This window comes from Cheilinus undulatus, linkage group 10 (genome assembly GCF_018320785.1).
Source record: "Cheilinus undulatus linkage group 10, ASM1832078v1, whole genome shotgun sequence".
In the NCBI taxonomy this organism is placed as follows: Eukaryota; Metazoa; Chordata; class Actinopteri; order Labriformes; family Labridae; genus Cheilinus; species Cheilinus undulatus.
The window spans coordinates 45,526,908-45,550,687 of NC_054874.1; the positions used below are offsets into that span (position 1 = coordinate 45,526,908).

General features: G+C 39.1%; 1 protein-coding gene across 2 annotated transcripts in view; it reads right to left on the reverse strand.

Annotated features, from left to right (window-relative positions):
* htr4 (5-hydroxytryptamine receptor 4) overlaps positions 1-23,780 on the reverse strand; it is a 306,239-nt gene that overhangs the window by 40,254 nt on the left and 242,205 nt on the right. Inside the window, exon 7 of one of the 2 annotated variants that reach the window (XM_041797981.1) lies at positions 14,774-14,874. The exons of the other annotated variant lie outside the window; for it this stretch is intronic. Within the exon in view, the coding sequence (XP_041653915.1) occupies positions 14,811-14,874 (64 nt within the window). The 3' untranslated portion in view covers positions 14,774-14,810. Of the gene's footprint in view, positions 1-14,773; positions 14,875-23,780 lie in introns of those variants that run through there. 2 annotated transcript variants of the gene reach the window in all.

Here is a 23,780-nt window from a genome sequence, read left to right on the forward strand (position 1 = left end):
TAGGGCTGGGTTCAAAAAATTGATTTTCTGATTCAGATTGACTTTTTGTTTGAATTTTCGATATCAATTCATTTTTTCAAAGATCGATCTTTTGTTACTGACTGTTAAGTCTATGTTGCACTTTATGCAACATAGACTTATGCACTTATTATGTTGATTGATCAAATATGTTGGTCAATAAAAAGTATTTTCAGGAAACAAGTTTGGGGTCAGTTTTTAGTGTGAACTTTAATATCTTAAATATTGGGCCTAGATTGAAGGTTTCTTATTAATAATTCAACTGAAAGTATAATTTCTGCCATTAGTTCTCTAAGACCCCCTTGCATATTCAAGCCAAACAGCTACAGTACCTGTTTTGCATATTCAAGCAAAACAGGTACTGTAGCTGAAATATCCCTCAATGAATCGATATTGAATAGAATCGAATCAAATCGGAAATCGGATCAAATTGGGACCTTGTGAATCGAAATTAAATCGATTCAGGAAATCGGTGGCAATACCCAGCCCTAGTTTGTCATCAATGCCTTGCAGACATGTTGAAGTAGCAACCTCTGTACCAAACTTTGAAATACCTCACGACAACAGCATTGACAGGCATGATGTGAGTGGACAGCTAAACCAAACGGTGCTTCTTCTTCTGGCAGAGCAAAACAATGCTCATTGATGCACAGATATTTAATGTCATTCACTCAAAACACCACGCCATCAGCTCTGAATGTGCTCTCAAACAGGTAAGATTGTTGGTTTGGCCCATTTGACCACCCAACTGTCTTGATTGTCAAACTAAAGTCTTAATTTATAAGCAATGGCTTCTTCAAACACACTTCATGATGGTTTAATAGTATTCAGTAACAGCAAAGAAGCATTAAAGTCTGAAGATGTCCCATAATGACTCAGCATGTTTGAGCTAAGAGAGAGACGAGCATGGAGACTTCCTCTATCACACAGCTGGTGGTGCTGTTGGCACTGGGTTTGTTGGTTATCTGAGTGCATACAGCAGTACCATTTAAAGAGCTATGACTAGTTTCACACTTATAGCTCTGAAAATGGCGCTACCATCTGCCCCAAACAGAGATGGAGACATCTTTGAGCTGGCTGGTTGTCCAGATGTTCATCACATAAACACATGAATAGTGTCAATACACACACATCTGCATGCTTATGACTGTGAATTCTCACACACAGCTGTCACAAACACACGTAAACATCTCAAGGACAGCGTATGACCACATCCGTCAGATGGTAAGGTAATGTTAGCCCGTCCCGCCCGGAGGTCTGGAATCCATGTCAGGATAAGATGAAATGAAAATCACAATGGAAAGAAAAACAGCGGAAAAGTCAGCAAACGTTTAGATGTGTTGTCCCTGTCAGCGAAAAGACTGTGGGATCAGAGAAATGCTCCATGTTTGAGAGACTCTAAGCAGAAATATTCAGTTTCCTCCTGATTGTGGAATCTACACACCAGCACACAAATATACCAACAGAGTTACCAATATCTGTAAGCAATACAAACACATGGATGTAACAAGCTGTGTATGAATGCCGGTGCTGTGCATGAAGAGTAGTGTTTTTGCCAATGCATCTCTTTCTCTAAAGCAGGGGTTCTCAACCTTTTCAGCCTGCAATCCCCAAAATAAAGGTGCCAGAGACCAGGGACCCCCACTGTAGCTGAAGGTGGTTGAACAGCTGTGCACATTATAGAATAGTCATGTGCAGACAGGGCTGCCCATTGGGGGGGGGGATGGGAGAGCTTTCTTGGACCCAGCTAAACCTGGGATCCATGGAGGTCAAGAAAATCAGGATCCATTGTAAAGTTAGCTATATATTCATATCCATATTTTATATTTGACCTGAATAATAACAATTCTTAACATAGCAACAGATATCTTTTTAAGTCATTTGTGCCGTAGTTTATAGCTACTTAAAAAAATTTAAATCCCTTTTCTTAAAAATAGAATTAAATTAGTAAAAAAAAAAAAAAGTCCAAAAAAAGTGGTGGGAAAGGTGGTTAAATGGGATTTTGGAAGTAGCAGAAATGGGTTAGAAGTGGCATAAATTTGATAACAGTGGTATAAAAAAAAGCAATAAAGTAACAGGCTGAAATGGCAAAAACAGGCAAAAAAAGTGACAAAAAGGGATTAAAAAGTGGCAGAAATTGGTTCAAAGTGGCAAAAATTGGTGAAATGGGATTTAAAACTGTGAAAATGTGCTTTAAACTAGCAAAAATGGGCTAACTGGGGCAGAGAAATAGGCAGAAATTGGCAGAAATGGGCTGAACTGGTCCAAAAGGGCATATCAAACAGTGAGATGTGGTTGAAATGGGCAGAAATGGGCATAAAATGTGATAAAAAGAGGTTGATAGTGGCGATAACGGGTCAACAGATTCAACAATATATGGAGAGTGGCAAGAATTGGTTCAGAAGTGGCAAAACAGGCAGTAAAAAGTGGTGTAAAGGGTTTGAAATTGATAAAAATGGGTTCAGAGTGGTAAAAATGTGTTAAACTTGGCAAAAATTGTTGGTAAAAAGGAATGAAAATTGGTTAAAATTTGGCAAAAATGGAGCAAAGTTCTTAAAGGGGTCCAAATTTTGCAAAATTCACCAAGTCCAACGGCAAGCATTGGATGGAGAGGTGTAAAACACATTGACATAGAGCTGTGGAGCAGTGGAAACATGTTATGTGGAGTGACGAATCACGCTTCTTTTTTGGGTGGTCAGAAGGGCAAGTATTGGTAGGCGGCTGTTTTTCAGGGCTAGGCCCTTTATCTCCAGCAAAGGCTTATCTCAATGCTTCAGCATACTAAAACATTTGTAATAATGCTATGCTTCTACATTTGTGGCAACAGTTTGGGGAAGGCCCTTTTCTATCCGAACATGACATGGTTTGAAGAGTTTGGTGTGAAAAACTTAACTGGCACACACAGAACCCTGACCTCAACCCCATCCAGCACCTTTGGGATGACCCAGAATGGAGACTGAGAGCCAGGACTTCTCATCCAACAGTTGGATGGGCACAAATTCCAACAGAAATACACCAAAATTATGTGAAGAAGAGTGATGGCTCTTATAACACATGTATTTGAATACAATGGCATTATGCTGTATGGAGTTTGCACATCTACTGTCTATAATACGGTAGTTGATCTCAGTCTGAGATGATTACTGAGAAGGATTTACTGTCGCAAAGTTCCACTGCTGATCTCCACGTCTTGTCTTCAACTAAGAAGCCTTTTCAAAATATCACTTACCAAGATTGGTTTGGAGCATGTGGCCCAATGATCCAAGTAAATCTATACACCATATTTTACTGTATGTTTTTATAAGCCATCTATTTTTTTTATTGGTTTGTGATGTCTTGCAGTAATAGTGCTTCATAGTGTAGCATGGCTTACTTTGACATCCAGCCCTCTCCTGAGGTAGACTTTGGCAGAGATCTCTTTTATTGACCTCCCCCTATTGATTTATACTTCAGTTTAAACTGTGATTAAAAACTGAGGTAGTTATTTTTAAATCCACTGGGGCCTGTTTAGCTGCAAGGCAGGAAAACCTCTGTTGTAAGTTTTCATTGTTAAAGCAGCCTCAGCCTGATGAGCACCGGGGTTGTTGTTTCTTTGTTTGTGCCCTACGTGTTCTGAATGGAAAATTTGATTCAGTTTGATGAACCCTCTTGGAATCAAATTTCAAGTCTTTTACAATCAAGCCAAAATGATTTTTGTGTGTGTGAACTAGGGGATTTGACTGTCTAATAACCCCCCCCAGGCAGACAGACAGTATCAAGGAGGGATGTAATTAGATCTGTGGAGCCTGCCAGCGGCAACAAGTGGACCAGAGAGAGCCAGAAGACTCGAGCTGCTGATGGAGGGAGAAAGAAACAATCTACTAACACCCTTGAACCACAAAAACACTCAAGTCTTTTTATCCTAATCCAAATATTTCCTGCGTCCTTCTGTTCTACTTTTCACCCCAAAACAATAGACCACTTTAGAGAAGACATCACGGTTACGTCAGAGAAGTTGAGTGCTCATTATAGTGGCGGGAAAATAGTGGAGGCTGAAGAAACATGGAGAGGTGAGCCAGATCTCTGGTAAAAATGAGGAGGCGTCTTATTTTTCTGATGGATGGTGGAATAGGAAAGCAAAAAACATGACCTCCATTTCTACCCGACAGTAATAAAAGACAGTCTTTGAAATAAAACAAAGACATTTATAGTTGTATGCACTGAAGTAGCAGCTCTTAATGTGATTTATACTGTTCCAACTGAGAACTAATGTCCTGCATCATTAGGAACCCTTGTGTGGGTGTCATGAGACTTCAACCCTCTGAGCCCTAAGCTATTCTAAGATTTTTTTTAAGCATTTTGTTTTGCCTGGACTCATTTTCTTAAAAAGCTTGTAAAACATCAACCCTGTGGTGCACAGTCAGCTCTAAACATCCTTTTTTCATGACAACCTGGCCTTTAAAAATATATGTGCTGCAATTTGAAATTTAAAATTTATGGGACAATATAGCCAAAAGAAGAAACTAAATGGAAATTGAAACTTTTTACTGGTACAAACTTGGTCTCCCATCTCCTTGGGACCATAAAGCAAGAAGTAATCATATTGTGACAAAAATTCTTCAAAATATTCACATATATACAACAAAAGTCCTTGCACTTTTTTGTATTGGCTTGATTTGAGCCATTAATCAAAGAAGGTCCTGTCTGCAGTGACACAGAGGGACACATCACAGGCTCTCTGGCTCTCTTTCTCTCCATTATGAGCTTTCCCCTTGTCCCCTACAGGATCTGCCCAGTTTGACAAAGCATCAGTGCTTTAAGTGGACTGGTACCCACCAGTGGGCAGTAGCAGCAATTCAATTTTTTTTCCCCTTGGAGTACCAGGACTTCTTCCAGTGACTTCTGATCCATGTGGATTGATCATGGAATTGACTGTGTTTACGATACAATATTATCATGATACATGGGGCATGAATCAATATTATGATACTATTGCGATTTTAAACATTTTGCAATACAGTGAGTATTGCAATTACCATATATTGCAATCTATACCATTTTTTCAACTGTCATGTAGCACTTCTTGCTAACCTCATGTGTCATGTCCATCTCCTTTGTGCCCTGCTTGCATCCTAATGTCCTTTCCTTGGTGCTCCCATGTTTGTTGTACTGACTGTCTTCTGCTCTATGACTGTCACCCGTTACCTATTAGTAATTAATTTGAAAAAATCGATACTTGTTGGACGAGACAATACAATATATCATCAGAGAAAATATCGCGATACTATGCTGTATCGATTTTTTCTCCCACCTCTAATATATATATAAATATATATGTATATATATATATATATATATATAAATATATATAGGTGTGTGTATATATATATAAGTGTGTGTATATATATATATAACATGTACTTCAGCTTTGCTAAAAAACTTACTGAGATGTAATTTTTTTCCATTTCAGACAAATTAGTTCCATGACTGTGTGAAACACTGACGACAGATGATTAAGGTGAGTACCAGCACTTATTTTTCTCAACATAGAGCACTGCTAAGCATGAAACAACAACAGAATGGCCTGCCATCACAGCCTATAACAGTGCATTATGGGATACTAAAATAGACAATATGGCAGCTGGCATTAGCCACAAGTGGCGGAAGTGATCGAAAAATGGGTGAAAAATTGATAGAAAGGCATTCAATGTCAGAGTTACTTGTGTGGATTTAATCTTTCAATACCTAAGAAAGTCATCCATGTTCCAGGCTCTTTAGAAAAGCCTCCATAAAGGCTACAAAGGCATGGGTAGCATCATTGGAATGGGAAAACTGAGGGGGTCCAGAGGGAACAGCAGCAAGTGGCTATGAATTATGATTACTCAACTTTTTTGTAACATGTGTCTGTTCTTGCCTATGTACAACAATGTCAGCTTCAGAGGTTTAAGAACTCGTCTTATACTTCCAAACAATAACCACTGAAGCCACCCCTATACTCCAAAACTTTCTAATGTAAACTGACCACAATCTAACCTCCAGGGGGGTGCAGGATCATATCGGGGGGTACGGCAAGGCCAGGCTAAGCAGCACCAGCAGATGACTTCAGTCCGTAGAAGAGAAGTTTATTGAAGTCTCCTCAGACTGCATTTTGGATTGGAATGGAAAAGGAGTAGTAGTAGCTAGGCACAAGAGCCTTTGCCACACTTTTTCACCTGCCAAAGGGCCCGATAGAAAAAGTTTGGGAACCACTGATCTAACCTGATACGCAAGATAGTTTCATATTGCCAGGTCACCAAGTACATTTCACATCCATCAAGAAAACACCCCATAGATGGAGTTTGGGAAGGGTAGAACTTTTACAAAACAAAAGGTAGAGGTTGAATGGATCAATGTTCTGTCACCTTCAGTGCTGACCAATCAGAGCAACCAGACATATGATGTTGTTGCCATATGCCACCCTGGCAGCATAACTATATAACACAAGCTTGGCTGTTAATGTTGTTTATTATCAGTGGAGCCAGAAGGTAAATTAAACTCTTGGTTTATGAGAAGAGCAAAGATTAACTGTCCAGTGCAACTAAAGCACACCCATTGCTACTGCCTCTTTCTCCTTGAGTGATGCTGATTGTGGTGATTATCTGAAGGTGTATTGAAGATTTACAAGATGGATCTGACTGATGACATACATGAAATCTGGCTAAGGTTAACCACAAGGTCCCACAAATTAACACCAGTTGACTTCAACCACAAAAAAAACACCATCTTTTATAACCACCTTTCTAGATTACCAATAACTGGGTTTTTACCATTAGAGGTTTTAAGAACCATCTCATATTAACCCTTCTGAAAAGGTTTGCCTTCCTGTTTTCTTTTTTTAAAGATTAATTTTTGTGCCTTTATTAGATAGAGGTGGACAGCAGATAGAGTTGGAAACAGGGTCAAGAGTAGGGGAGAGACATGCAGTAAAGGGCCTCAGGCCGGATTCGAACCCACGTCACCTGCGTACATGGGGAGCGCCTTAAACCTCTAGGCCACCTGCTCCCCACCTTCCTGTTTTCTGATCAGCTTTATCTTTTACATCTTAGGCTAATGTTTGGTTAAGTTTAGGCACCTAATTATGTCTATTGGTGGGTGGGGTGGGGGCTTATGGTTAGGTTTAGGCTGCTGTGATAATAATACTTCAGTGAAAGCAGTGTTTTCTGTCTCTGTACCTTTTTCATCTTTTGTTTGCTGTCCTCCTCATGCAACCTGAAATAAAGTACTATTATAGAATTTAAAAGTTATGCAAGCAATGTAGCCTTAATGATTTGGCCAGCTCACTACTTGTAGTGTCAGCAGTTTAACAACCCTGGCTCTTCTTTTTAAATCCTCCTCGTTTGCAGAGCCAACTCTAAATGACTGTAGCGTAAATGTAAAAGCATGTAAATGCAGATCCCTAGAGTCATTACACTAAATGGTTCACACTCACACTATAAGATCGCAGATATAATCAATTAGAAACTGAGTTGGTGTTTTATCCTTCATTAATTCCATTGTTTGCTTTTCTCTGAGTGCTGCTGTTTAGTAAAGATGATTATAGAAACAAACAGCTTAGCTCTGCATTCTGCCCTGCTGTCTTTCCCTTAAGGCGGTACAACGGGATGCCGCTTCTTCTTTTCATCAGCATTGATCCTGCACATAATCATGTGTTATGTAAAATGATTTTGATTTCCCTAAATCCCTGCCTGCTTTTGTTCTCCTTCTGTTTCACTGCTGAGGGTGTGATCTAAACTCATCTGAAGATGTCTTTTCAAGGATTACAGGGAGATAAAATTTGATGTGTCATGTAAGATGCCTTTAGGTGATGAGGCATTTCCAATAATCTGAAGCATCATGTCCTGATATTTTTAGAAAATATAAATAAAAATAAAACCGTCGAAGGGTATAGCATTGATGTCGCTTTCCAACTGGGACATGCAACAAAACAGCCAGAAACATGGCTGCCTTCAGTAGGAGATACAACACAAACAGGAGTAAAGCAGACATGTGCTGACTTAGATTATAGACATCTGGACTCAAGAGATCCCAACAATAATCTAAGTCACTATAGTCCGTGGTAGTGTTGGGCAGGTATTCAATTTCAAACAGGATCTTAGCTTTCCCTGAAAATAAGATAATCCTGACTAAACAGTCACTGAAAAACAATTTGATTTGTGTCAATTTTTGACCACAACGCACCACTTTTTCAGAGTTGGTCCTTTGGGGACTCAGCAATCTGTACTCATGCCATGCCAAAGCCATTTGACCCCCCACCCCAGTCCCCCTTTTGGCCTGCTTTTACACGCATCCCTGCCTGAGAACTTTCTACCTAATGGGCATTCAATATCTGCATCGGACCAACGCCCCCCTGTCACCAACATTGTTTAGAGAGATGTTGAGAGGAATGGTCACATCTATCAGTAAAGTCATATTATGTCACATTCCCACTTGTGCTCCTTTATTTGCATTCAGTCCCTGCTTTGGCCCGCCATGTCCCACTGTGCTGAGGCCAGGAAAGTGTAGCACTCCCAGGTGGGATAGCGCACTCACACTGGTACTTGACTTAAGGCTCAGAGGTGCCCATGCATGGTGCAGATTGCCTAGTGTGAGTGCGCACATCGATACAGGAGGGAGGTTAGGGGCATCAAGATAAGGTTGGGAACCATTGCAATGAATGCACAGAGCTTTTCTTGGAGATGATTAGTCTGTCATAGATGGCTGCAGTCTGCACTGCTCTTCACTCACTTCATTGGTAAACTGAGCTGCATTAGAGCAGATAATCTTATCCGTTCCTTTTTCTTTACCAATGCATTATTGCACTAACCTTGCAAAGCAGATGGATTCACCTGTTTCCGTGTTTCTCACTGGCGAATCCATCTTGCAAAGCTCCCGTCTGAACCATTTGAGCCCAGTTAGAAAGTGAGAGGACCAATCAGCGTCGAGGGGTAGTACTTTAGGGGTGTGACGTAAGCAGGCAGCAACAAGAGGCCGGTGCAATTATGGTGGAAGGGATTAGCGTGGATGCTGCTATAAAGTCAGTTTTATCAGAACTTGATGACATTTCTTCATTAAAAGAAGAACAAAGAACAGCAGTGAGTTGTTTTCTTTTCAAAAACAACAAAAGTTGTGTACTGACATGTCTACAGTCGCTGTGGTTCAGGTTATGCAGTTCTCTATGGAGTTTACTCCTCGGTAGCGGCTACGTCACGTGTTTTGTTGCTTTGATTGGCTCATAAAGATGTGACAGACGGACATTCATCCAATCACCCTCTGAGTTTCTTTTCAAAGCCTCGGCCTTCTCCCAAACGTCGTCTTTTTAAAGGTTAAACTACAATCCTGAGTTGTTTAATGCTTGCAGAGTGGAGCAGGTTGTCAGTGCCACTTTTCAACAGCTTAACAGTATGATATTAAGTAAATTAACTGCTTGGAGTGTGTTTTGTGAAGCATGACCAAGGTGAGGCAGTCTGAAGTCATAATTTGTGTTGTTGTTCTACATTTAGGAACATTTTTCTTAAGTTATTATAAAAAAAAAACAAAAAAAAACAGACCAAACCCAAAAAATCTAGGGTAAAATAATCATGCTGCTATATCCAGCAGGACTCCCATAATCTAACCTCTAATACAAAGCAAAGCCAGGAGGAAATTAGTTATGAAGATACTGCATTCACAGGATTGGCCAGCTCGGACCATACGTACAGACGGGCGAACTGACAGACAACCCAAAAACATAATTCCTTCATCCTGGCTGCTTTTCACGATACCAAGACATTCAGTCAGATTTTCAGGTATACAGCTATTAAACATGACAGACCCTCTCAGACAGCATTTTGTTTTTGTGTCACTGTGTGAGGTTTACAAATGATCACAGTCAATTACACACTTTTCTCCACAGAGATAAATCTTCTGTCTGTTAGAAGAAAAAGCCTCTGACTGTCAGGCTTATCTCTGCTCCAGTTATCCTCAGTCTGTCTGCAGCTCTTTGTCCTTCTCAGGGACTGGTAACGATCAGGAGAGACTCTCTGAAACACTCAGTCAAAACACTGAACTTGACTACATTCAACACAGTGAAAAAAGAGCTTTTTGGGACACTCTCAGACTCTCATTGAAGGAGGCCTTGACTGCTTGTACATCTAAGCTTTGGATTTTTGAGTGAACAATGACTTTTCTTACTGAGGTTTTTGGGGCTTTTCTTAAACTGCCTACTACTGAAAGAGACAGAAACAGCTCTAATCTCAAAGTATCAGTTTCAGGTGATGTGTACAAGTTCAAGTTTGGCCGGCCATGTTTGCATAGTAGCTTAAAGAAACCAACCATAGAGAATGGGCGTAGAAAGTTACCAGGTGTCTTTGCAACCCCAGCTTTTTCTTCAGACTCTATGGACATATAAAGGGCCGTTTGATGCAATACCAGTCTTTTAATAAATACATAGAGCAATTCCTGGTTGCTTCATTTAGCCAGAGAGAACCTGTCATTGTAGATATGAGGAATATAAATGTGCACATTTTCTGCATCACTACCTTAATGCATGAAGGTTTCTGTGACGTCATACCAAGCAACAACCTCTGGTGTTCAGACTGAAGCAAATGCACAAGTGCAAAGAACCTTGCAGATCCAATACAACAGCCTGCACATTTTTCAGATGTTTTGGGTTTATTCAAACTGACATGCTAGATAGGCTGAATTGCATGGGATATAGTTCACATTCATCTGGGAAATCTTGCATAAAAAGCATCTGGTAAGGGCAGAACTTTACAAAATTCCTCATAAGGTATTAAATGAATATTCTGTGTGTCACATTTGTTACAGGCCAATCAGAGCAACAAGACAGAAAGAGGTTGAGCCCGGCAGACAGGCGCTGTCCCAGGTTATAAACAACGGAGCTTGTTATCGGATGAAACTCATGCTGAGGCCAGTCGGAGAAGTGCAAGATCTTCTCCACCAGGTAAACTTGTCATTGGGGCTCTTTGCTCTTGTTTCCAAAAAGAATGTTTTATCAGGTTCTGATAAAACTGATGCTATGCTATAGCTACAACTGAGCTTAATGCTACACCGGTGGCAGCCGTTGCTGCAGGCCTCCAGTACAACTAAACCCTGCCCATAACTATAGCCTCCTAAGATGGTTGGGTCCATTCTCAAATCTGGCAGAGTTGTTTCAGTTTTGGGGCTTTGCAAGATGGATCTGCTTGATGACAGACGTGGAATCTGACCAGTCCATCTGCTTTGTAAGGGCTATTTGAGATACAGGCGGTGGATGGAGTAGAAAATCAAGCATGGGGACATGGGGAACAACACAGAAAGGAGTCAACCTAGAGTCAAACCCAGGCTCCCAGCTTAAAGAACTCTTAACTCTTAGGCCAACCAAACCCCTTAATTTAAGAATTTCTTGCCAGAAATAAACATATTTTACTGCATGGTCATGGTGGTTATGTCTGCATGGGTTCAAATCCAGCATCTAGCTCCTTTCCCTGATGTCATTCCCACTTTCTCTCCCTGCAGTCTCTGCTCTATCTACCATTCTGCCTGAATAAAAGCACAAAAATAAATCTTACAAGCATGTTTGCAGCCTGATAAAACATTTCTGCTCCTATATCTTATTAGTCAGCATAAATGGTATGGGAATTAAATGTCTTAATAAACCATCAGGCTCAAAGCTGGCCTTAACCACACCTGTTTGCCTGTTTCTCAAATTATCTCTGTTAGATTGAGACAGCTTTCCTATATGGTGACCGCCAGGCTTCAGAAAGTCTCCAGATCAGTGGTTCCCATCCTGAAGTCTGGGGCACCCTAGGGCGAGCACCAAAGTTGATGCAGGGCTCTAATTTTGACAACCTATCTGAGGTCTGCACGTATTAGGTAAATATGTGATTAAAAATAGTTTATATAATGGTCTTTTGGATTGGACAGAGGATGGAGTAATCAAAACTGTGCTGCTTCTCTTAAACCAGAGAGACGGATATGTCTGTAAACCTTTACTGCCATAGTGATGAATCTTGCACACATAGGAAACACAGAAAGCATATGCATGCACCATGTAATATGGTAATAGTTTTAAAAATACAGGAAGTATAATAAGCATAAAGCACTGCCAAAAAGGGTCTGGTACATGGAAACTGTATGTAACTGTTGAATAAGCTCAAAATCTTTTCCATTTTCTAACTGTTTGGTTTTTGAAATTCAACCCATAAACAACAGTTAAAGGTCATGATCTCAGATGTCAGATATCAGAGCGTCCTGATTTAAAACCACTAACTGCAGACTGCCTGGCTCAGTGTTTGCTCCACACAAGGCTCTGTTTGTTGGAGACAAAAGCTTGGAAAACTACGGATGTGAAAATACAGGAAGGATGACAAATGAGCTACAGGTGAGACGCTTAAAGTCACAGTGCACTAAATCATACCTGCACGTCTACACAGGTCTGTTCATCTGTAAATCATGAATTATCAGTGGTACATTCATTTCTAAAAAGTTATTAAACACCCAGATTACTATGCTTTTTCCTAAAACTTTAATGTATGGGTATATTTATTGATCAGTATGGGTTCAAATCTTGAAATTTGACAACAGCACTTAAATTCCACATATTGTCTTAAAAACATTCATAGATCTAGAGACACAGTGAGTGTGGTGCCAGCTTCTGTTAACTCAGAACCCAACAGTGAACCAAAAGGTTTCCTCCTCTGTGATGGCAGCCAAAGCATCACATCATCAGTCATGCTGGGCTTTACCAATCATAGAGGTCACTGTGACACTGACAATTTGCCAATCATTTGCCACTTAACTGCCATTTTTTGCCACTTTTTTTGCTACTTTTTGACATTTTTAACCAATTTTTGCAGGTCTAACCATTTGTTGTTACATTTTGCTCATTCTGACTTTTTTTGTTGCAAATTTTTGCACTTTTAATCAATATTTGCCACTTATCTGTCCACTATTAACCCCTTTTAGTTGTTTTTCACCTATTGCTCTGACTCATTTGCCATTTTAACCCATTTCTGTAGCCTTTTAGCCAATCATGGCCATTTTTTTGCCACTGATTCGCCACTTAACTGCCATTTTTGCTTGCCAATTTAACCCTTTGTTACTGCATTTTGCTCATTTTGACCAATTTTTTTGCTTCTTTTCTGCCCATTTTTCCCCACTTGCCACTTTTAAACCATATCTTGCATATTTTTGCCCATTTCTTTCTTTCTTTCTTTCTTTCTTTCTTTTTTACAAATTTTTGCTGCTTTTCATCCATTTATACAACTTCTTTTGCCACTTTTAATGCATATTTTCCACTTATTTTGCCATTTTAACCCATTTTCTGTTATTACCCTTTACTTTGACTTATTTAAGATTTTAACCCATTTCTGTAGCCTTTTTGCCAATTGTCATTTTTTTGCCACTGATTCTCCACTTAACTGCCATTTTTTGTTAACCCACTTCTTCCTGTTTAACCCTTTGTTGCTACATTTATCTCATTCTGATGTTTTGACAATTTTTGCCCATTATTGCTGCTTTTCATCCATTTCTGCCACTACTTTTGGCCACTTTCAACCAATTTTGGCAACATCTTTTTGCCACTTTTGATCAATATTTTCCACATTTTTTGGCCACTTTTAACCCATTCTTGTTGTTTTTCACCCTTTGCTCTAACTTATTTGCCATTTTAACCCATTTCTGTAGCCTTTTTGTTAATTGTTGTCATTTTTTGCAACTGATTTACCACTTAATCGCCATTTTTGCTTGTCAGTTTAAACCTTTGTTGCTGCATTCTGCTCATTTTGACCATTTTTTTGCTTCTATTTTGCCCATATTTTCCGCTTTAAAACCCTAACTTGCATATTTTTGCCCATTGTTTCCATTTTTTTTTTTTTTACCAATTTTGACCATTTTAGTCACTTTTAACCCATTTTTGCTGCTTTTCATCCATTCAGACCATTCCCTTTTACCACTTTTAATGCATATTTACCACTTATTTTGCCATTTTAACCCATTTTTGTTGTGTTTTACCCTTTGCTCTGACTTATTTACCATTTTAACGCATTTTTGAAGATTTTTGCCAATTATTGCATTTTTTTTTGCCACTGATTCTCCATCTTTGTTTGCCAGTTTAACCCTTTGTTGCTGTATTCTGCTCATTTTGACAATTTTTTCTTCTTTTCTGCCCATATATGCCACTTTTAAACCCTTTCTTGCAACTTTTTGACACTTTTTATGCCAATTTTTACCAATCTTGGTCCTTGAAGCCACTTTTACTCATTTTTTTTCTGCTTTTCATCCATTTAGACCACTTCTTTTTGCCACTTTGAGCCAATTTTGGCCACTTTTTGCACTTTTCCATTAAAGCTGTTTCAGTTTCTTGTACTTTATTTTTTGTCATCCTATTGTTTGTGCACATCATGGCTCAGGTATGAAGTATGGCGTTGCTTTCCAAATCTTTAAGTTCCAAATCTATTTTAATAACATCACCAGTAGAAAGGTAATTCTATTTTAAGAAAAGTGTTTTTTTAAGGCTATTTTGTACCACAGCATAAATCAATAAAATTCATGTTTTGATTTTTTATTACTGCAGATTAACTTTACAGTCGACAATGATTTTTCTGACCCCCTTTATGCTCCCTTATGGCGGCCTTGTCTGCAACTTTCCTGAAGTGCACATCTGCTAACAGCTGAAACATCTGATCTCGGTCATTGTGTTTTTATAAGTCTGCATGCATTGACCAGCTGTGTGTGTGCATGCATGTTGTGTATGATGGTGTATGAGGCAGCAGACTCACTTGATAGAGCCTTGAGAGGCTCCACACATACAGCAGCTAGACAGGCACTGGCCTGGTGTTGCAGAACCAGAGGAGCAGTTTGGAGGCAGAGGAGCAGCCGCTGGAGAGATCGGAGGAAGAGGAGGAGGAGGAGGAGGAGGAGGAGGAGGAGAGGGAGGAGGAGGGAGGAAAGGACGGACAAACAAACGCAGAAATGATGGATGAACATGGATGGGAGCAATGGGGAATGGAAAGATGGATAAGATCGTGAAGAAGAAGAAGAAAATTGAAGAAAGGAAGTAAACGGAAGAGGACATGAGATGAGAGAAGTGGAAAACATAAAAAAAGAAGCTCAAATGGATAAAGAAGTATCAGGTAAATCAGAGTTAAATGAAATGAAACAAGGAAAAAAATGGATGAGGCAAAATAGAAGGTTAGGATGCCATGACAAGGACGAATGGAAAAAGGCAAAAACAAATTAGCATAAATGTCATGAAAGGGAAAAACAGAGGAGAGCAGGAACAAATTTAAGAAAAATAAAGGAAAAATGCAAATGAATTTTGAAGAAAAATATGAAGGAAAACAAAGGACAAAAGTAATGGAGTAGAGATACAAAAATGTTGAGATAAAAAGAAATAAGGAACGTACGTATATGATGTGATATGACAAAAGAAAAGTGAAAAAAGAGGAGGAATATGTAGGAAGAACCCAGAGGAAGGAGGTAGGAAGGGAAAGAGAGGGAGAGAAAAGGGAAAAACAAGGTTAGTTCACACCCAGACGACCCATCAGACAGACGGCAGACCAGACAAAGACTCCTCACTGGGTTTGTTCATGTTTATAGATGCATGTGTGTGAAACAGCTATCTGGAGATGCTCCCATTATAATTAGGAAACAGTGCAAGCATGGACATTAATCAAAATCTAATTATGTTTTTGTCACATGGTTTAGATTATGGAACACAGCAGGACATGCACACAAACAGTGTGATTATCTCTAACGCTCATAGAAAGACTGAACGCGACTCTGACTTTACCTCACTGACTAGGCTCAAGTTTGCGGGTGTATGCAGAAATAGTGTGTAGAAGAGCTAGTTAATAATATTATGTTTTAATTATTTAAATGTGCCACTTCAATTTAATGTGCTATCTTGTTTTAAGGGGCATAAATTTGCAAATGCATGTCAGAGAAATTTCTGCCTACTTTTCACATCATTCCATAATGTTCAGAAATTTCCAGCCAGTATGTCCATGTGGGCCCCATATGTAGGCTACAGTATGGGTCTCATATGGGCTTGTTCCCACCTGTGATTGCCCATGTGAATTGCAAGTGTGGATCAGCCCATAAGACACCCATATAGGCCCCATCTAGAGATCCTTGCAATTGCCCATGTTTACTACTTGTAGGATCTATCTTGGATCTCTAGATAAGGGGCCTATATGGGAAAAATATGGGCTGAGCCACACTTGCAGTTCACATGGGCAGTCACAGGTGGGGCCACCATGGAACCCATGGTCAAACCCACATGGGACCCATACTGTAGCCCACATATAACCCATTTGAGGCCTGCATGGACATGCTGGCTGGGAAGTGACACAAATGCCCCAATAAGCGTGGAGCTATTTTGTTAAAAACAAAAAAAACAAACAAAAAAAAAAACATATCTATTTGCAAAAGAAATTGTTTAAATATTTTTTTAAATAAGGAAAGTAGTTTTTTGCAAACTATTCTGAAAAAATGACACTTCAATGCTTGCATTATGTCTAGAGCATAACATCTCTGCAAAAATTAAATTAAACTGGTATTTTGACACATCTTTCATGCTAGAGAAACATTACACCATATGCATTTTGAAGTGGTAGATTATATTGCATTTTATTCCAGATTATGATGAGCAGCTCAGCCTTTGACCCAGTGCCTGTGTCAAATTAATGACTAAAAGATGGGAAAAAAAAAAATTATTGGCAACATGCATTTCTCTACACTCTGTTTGCATCTTCACGTAAACACCTTATACTGAGGTCAGACTACCTAAAGCACTGTAGGCACAAATAGGAGTCCAGCAGTTGCAGAGTTTCAGGGCCTATCCCACATCTTGGATGCGTCATAACCTCTAACCAGAAAGTCTAGCATTTTTGAGTTTATTCTGCTATTTATGATAGTTTCTGTCATGTCAGTGTTGTTGGTAAAGAAGAACACAGAGTGCTCACAAGATGGTGAAGTAAAAGCAGGATGATGAAATAATGCTCTGAGATGGATCTATGAAGTAGACGAAAAGTTTGTTGAGCTCCGGAGACAACATCCATGATCTGTTGTAGAGGGACGAACGGCTGAAAAAGGAGAATGATGTTGATGACACAACCCCAGCAGGTTGACTAGGTAATGTTTTTGTTTTTCTAGCACTTTCTAACACTTATATCCTGTTTTATTTTGAAATCATTCACCCGCATCTCTGTCTTGTAGGTTCTATTCCTATTATTTCCTACTGTTGGCATCCATATTCCTTTGTCTTGCTTTCTCGTGTGTTTTTAAATCAAGGGCAGACTACACATTTTCAGCACAATTATTGCTTGATCTGACAGTCACAGTTTTGTGTACCAGTCATGTCATTCATAGTAAATGACAATCAAAGACACGTCTGAGACACCTCACAACCTCCTGAGAGAAAGTCTACCATGCTTTCGATTTGTCCTGAACTATGATGTCAGTGACGTAGACCAATAAGAGCACAGAATGGTCGCACATGTAACAATCACAGATGTAAGCAAACCAAATGGCAAAGGGAAAGAACAGCGATGAATTTGGTGCTGAGATGAAACTAAGAGACAGAGAAAAAGTTTCTCAAGCTTTTGCATCCCTGCTATGATGTATCATCACGGGACTCAGGTCAGGTCAGGTATGGGAGCATGCCAGTTTGGCGTGTCGCTGCATCAACCTCGGTCCTGTACTGCTCTGACCTCCTGATGGCCATCTTCCAGGCCTGCACCAGGCCCGTGCCTCATCTCTCCAGGTATCTTCCCAGTTGAGCCCCAGTCCTAGGCTCCCGGTATGTGGTGAGTTGGATCAGGCCTAGGAAAGCATGTCAGGTTCCCACAGCCCTCACAATCGTATCGTAAGACCAGGAGGACGAAGGATCCAAACACTTTCTTCCGCATGCTCAGATACCGGGGATGCCACACCACCTTGCCCAGTGAACCCATTGCTCCATATGACTACCACCACAGAATGCATTTGTTTGGCCAATAGTATACATACTTCAGCAACCCAGTAACTGCTGTTAGCATTCATATTAAGCAAGCATTACATTCATCATGTTTGCATGGACAAACAAATACAATACAGCAGAGTAAATACAGACCGTCTGTTTACAGTCTTCTCTCTGGACATAGTCTTCCTCAGCTCCTTCTCCCCTCCAACATCACTGCATCTGTCCTGATGATTGGTCGGCCGCCACCGTATAGTGACCATCAGTGACATGGCACAAATGTATGGCTTTTGATTGCCTAAATTCACTGTTGTTACTGACAAAAAAGATGGAGTAGTAGCTGGTACTAAAGTAGATAGGCCCCACAATTGGCAGGTTCCTTCCTGAGGGTTTGGAGGGCTGCCATTGATGGGTCTGACCAACTTCATCCTCAAATTACTGGCACCCATAAAGCCCCACAACCTAAACATCACCCAAAAGGTCTAAGATTTACGGCTTAAACCTTCCCTTTTGTTCATGACTGGAGTGACATATTCTATCCTAAGCATTTTATAATTAAAGCCAAACAAAATGATTAACCATTGTTGACTGGGATTGAGACTGGGATTCATTGGACTATGGATACTGTTTCCTTGAACAAGATGAAGTCTCTTTGTAAAGCTGGATTTCTTTGGAGTGATTTTGACATACTAAATAATTCACACAGGAGCTTCTGGCCACTTCGAGGACATGGTTTTCAGGCCTGTGACGGTGAAAAAGGGGTCACTTTGGGGACAAACACAATCCAAGAGAGCAGCGGAGAGCAGTTTGATGACAGGGAACCAGAGGTCGTTTTCTGGTCTGATTTGAGTCCTGGCATCCCAGGGCGAAAGCACATCATTTGTGCTGTAGCTGTATTTCTCTATAAATGTATTTCTCCAGTCTAGCAAACAGGACGGGAAAAAGAAGTCAATATAAGTCAGTTTTGTGGCTGATTTCAGAAGATTTTCAGTGCAATGTTGCAGTCAATAATGGGTGGAGAACAAGAATTGAAAGATTTCATTCTCTAGTGTGTTGCTAATAATCAATCAACAAAGTGGACAGTAGTTGAGAATTATCAAGGATCAAAACTAGGCTGATAAATGCTCTTTAGAGAATGTATCACAGCCCTATAAAGAAAGAATGATGTGCAAAAAGGTCTGCATAAACTCACTCTTCCATGAAAACACCAAGCAGACAGCACAACAAATCATGAAGATTCCTGCATCCATCATTAGCACATACTTTAGTCATATCACCATAGACTATTAACCTCCTGAGACACGAGCTTTGCACATGCACATTTAGTGCACGTGCACATTCTCCCACTTGGGATAATAAGGACCTGATAAGTTGGAAAAAATCAGTCTTTTATCTTAACAGGAATTAATTTTGACAAAAATTGATGTCCAGTGACAACACAAATTCCCTGAAATTCTAAGGAAATTACATAAGTTTCTGTGCAAAATTCTTAGTCATATTTTTAACATTTCCTTTAAAAGTATGCCATTTTTTTTCAAGTAATCCTCAAATGTTTCAACTAAACTTTATTATAAAGCCTAAATTTTAATTAAAAATTACATTTAATTTCCTGAAAATTTTCCAAGAAATACTGAAGCAAATTCCCCAAAACAAATATATTCCCAAGGTTCCATGAAAAACAATGGAAATTTCCCCAAACATGCCAACAGATTCTTCTGTAAAGTCCATTACAATGGATTGGAATCAATGGATTCCCTACCTCCCAATTCCCAGTCAAATTCCCAAAATAAAAAAATAAAATTCCCAAATACCTGTGAGCATACCTGACAATTTAGAAGCAAATCATTTACAAAAAAATCAAATAAAATTCAATCAAATCAATCATATTTCCCAAATTAATACAAAAACAAACTTAAAAATGATCCATAATTTTCATGCAAATACTCAAAAATTTCACCGTAAATTTACAACAAAACTGTTAAAAATATATAAAATATCACACACAAAAAAATTCCATGAACATTTCCAAGAAAAAGTCCCAAAAATTATGCATGGAAATCCCTGAAATTTTTATTAGAATTCCCCCAGTATTTCAAGTGAATTACTACTACTTCAATGGACAGTCCAGACAATTTTCTCAAAAATTCTAATAGTAGATAGTATTTCTATGGTATGTTGTGGGAAAGCCAGAATGTAATATCCTCATATGTGCACGCAGGGTCTTACTGATCACACTTCAGCATACCCAGTCACAAACACAAACTCTGATCTCCTCCCCGTCTAACAGCAGTTTGGTGCCAACTGTGAAATTTTAGACAAACCTGAAGTTTAATGAGCTCCATCGAAACGTGACAGCGTTTGATTTGGACCCAGATTAGCAGTGTGGCCATAACAACAGCAGAGATCTGCTGGTGGTCAAAAGGAGGAGAAAATGAAAGACAAGCTGACAAATTAGAGACCACATAGTGACCGTGAGTCGAGAGAAGCTGTCAAAGAGAGAAACAGGCAGCAACTAAAAATAAAACATAGAAGGAAGCCTACAGCAAATTCCATACAGGCTACACATTTCTATAGCAAGAAACATTTTCTTTGACAGCAAGAGAAAAGACTCTGGAAGGATTCAGGAGAAGGTTTCCACATTCAAATGCAATGGGGAGGGCATACGTGTTGAAAATGTGATGTCTTTCAAACTTGGTTATTAGAGGTGAAACAGTATTTGTATTCAAACGCTTCAATGTCACAGTTTGGAGCATGCAGTCAAACAAGGATGCATCAGAGAATAGATTAAAAAAATGTCACTGATGTTAGCATCTATGTGATAAGTCTCGTATTTCTTTATGAAAGAAACGGAAAGGTATTGATTACTGATTGATCCTCCTTTGTTATAATCCTGCATATTGCCACTAAGGAGTGCTGCCAGAGAGAAATGAGCTGACTGAGATCCCTTCATGTAAAATCCACGTAGCAGTATATCTAAAGTGGACATATTTAACCCTTTAAGACAAGTTTATATCGGTCGAGGGGGCCCCAAAACATGTCTGTGAAGTCTGTTGCTGAAAAAACACTCCAGTATTGGATTTTGTACGTCACCCCCCCCCCTTTCAGCCCTGCTCAGATTGAGTTGTTTCTGTGGCTTTAAATGTTACTGGGCTGTCTGACTCCGCCCCTCTGAGGAAATGGATGTGGCTTAGTGGATGTGGCTCTCCTGATCCTCCTCGAGGAAGGCAGAACTTTCCTCCAAGTGGGGAGGGCCAACCGAACATGGGGCGGGGCATAACTCCCCACATTTTAATTTTATTGTGGACAGGCCAGGGTCACATGTTTTTGTTGAAAGAGCCTGAAAAATTGATTTTTGCATAATGCGTCCCCTTTAAGGATGATGCGCTGTATCCAAAACTTCACCTGAAATTTATATGAAAGTAAAATCTGACTTACTTAATTCAAAAGTGCAACAACCAAGAACTTCCAGATCAATAACATACAAATATGTATTTGATGTTTTGCGTAACAAGTCCCTAGCTGACCTGCCAGGACCCAAAATCATTCTAATTAGCTGCTCAAACACAAGGCTTTACTGGTTTGATTATTGGAGAATGCAAACATAATTACCGAACAGCACGGACAGTTAATGTTCCTCCAATAATCTACACCTCAGTGGATATGAGAGCAAAACTCTGTGGTTCAAACAGTTCACTAACTGTGGACCCAGTGACTCCTGCTGCTATGGAAACAACACAAACCCATATTTAAATGGTGAGCACTCTCACGTTACAACCCTATACTGCTGTAGGATTCACTGCTATGGGATTACACCACACTAGTTCATCATTGGGCTGTGGATGTGGAGGCAGGCTGACATGGGGTCGATATAACGATTCTAGGCTCCAGCATCATAAAGTAATTGTATCTACACCAAACACTTAAGAAAAATTAAGCAAATAGACGGTCATGGAATGTCTCAAATCCAGTCCCTCCTCTGCGATCAGTGGGGAACAAATCTGGATTAGATTGGGCTTAAATCATTGAATTTCTTGCCAGCCTAAAAAAAACCATACACCAAAGCCTGCTTCTACCTTTGTGGACTTTGCAGTCTTTACATTTGCTAAAGCTTTTTTTTAGATATGAACAAAATACAGGACAGGTCATATACATCTCTAACTAATGTGTCATCAGTGACATTCATCCTGCCATTTATTAATTGGCGAATCAGCCCATTTCCTGTAATGCTTGGATTTTATTCTGTGGATACAAGATAAACGTTGAAGATTCCCCATAATAACAAATGTAGTAACTGCAGATTGAAGTTATTGTCAAAGATAATCACGTTGGGTCAAAAACACAAAGGAAGAAAATATGCTATCATGCAAGAAATACACATTCACCCACAGTGCTGATTTAGTATGCAATGAGAAGTTAAGACTATAATGGGACATAAAGGTCTCTCAGCCATGAGACTGGGTTACAACTCACAGAATAGAAAAAAATAGAAGCCTTTATTGCTATGCATAAATACACCAATAAAACACACAGTCACACTCAATCCACACACAAACACAATCACACACAACCATAAAAGACAAGGCAAGTAAAGTGCATGTGTAAAAATATCAAATACAAACAATCCTCATCCCTTTAATGCTGGCTGTACACTAGACCAGTGGTTGGGGGGGGCACCAGATGCCTTAAAAAAAAAAAAAAAAAATTAAATTACTCTGTTGCCACTTGACACCAATTACACCAAATGTTGACCCTTTTTCATCACTTTTTAACACCAATTTTGCCAATTTTAAGTCGTTTTGCCACTTAAAAACCATTTTTTGTCTATTTGAAACTCTTTCCAACACTTTCTTCTGCCTAGTTTAGCCACTTCTAAACCAATTCTTACCACTTTCTGCCTGTTGTTATCTTTGTTGACCCATTATTGCCACTATTAACCACTTTTTACACCCCTTTTGCCCATTATAACCACAGTTAAACTATTTTTGCCAGTTTATACCACCAATTTCTTGCACTTCAAATGATTTCAGCCAATTTTAAATCCCCCTTTACCTCTTTTTGTGTCTGTTTTTGCCACTTCAACCTATTTTTGGTTATTTTTTTTGGCCACTTTTAACCCATTTATGCTATTTAAATATCTAATTTCACCAATTTTTCCACAATTTTTGCCAATATTAACATTTTTTTGCTATCTTTAACCCATTTTAATCAGGTTTTTAAACAAAATTTTTCATTTTTAAGAAGATCATTTACTACATAAATGCAGTGTTAATTTCATTGACTAAAACTATGACTTAAAATTCCTTTTTTTCCATTACAGAAATCTAGACTAAGACTGACAAAAATAGATCTGTGATGACTAAAACTGACAAAAACGAAGTTTAGTTTTCATCAAGATGACTAAAACTGGACTAAAATGTAATATAGTTTTTGTCAGACATTCAAAATTCGTGATATTTCTCCACTGTGGGTAAATCTGTCAAAAAACAATGCATCTGTAGCTATTCTGCCTCTCAGCTGTAGAAAGCAGGGACCCCAGGTTTAGAAGGGTGCAGAGAACACACTACCATGATTTGGTACCAGATTTAGGCAAGAGAATAAATGCTTGGACTAAAACTGGACTAAAATGTTTTGGGTTTTTGTCAACTAAACCAGACTAAAACTGAAAAGGATAGAAATAACTAAAATGTGACTAAAACTAAAATGCATTTAATTTAAAGACTAAAACTAAGACTTAATTAACAATAGCTGCAAATTTAATGCTGCATAAATGAATAAATAAAGATATTTGTTTCTTTGATAGGAGTGGTTATTATTCAGGTCAAAT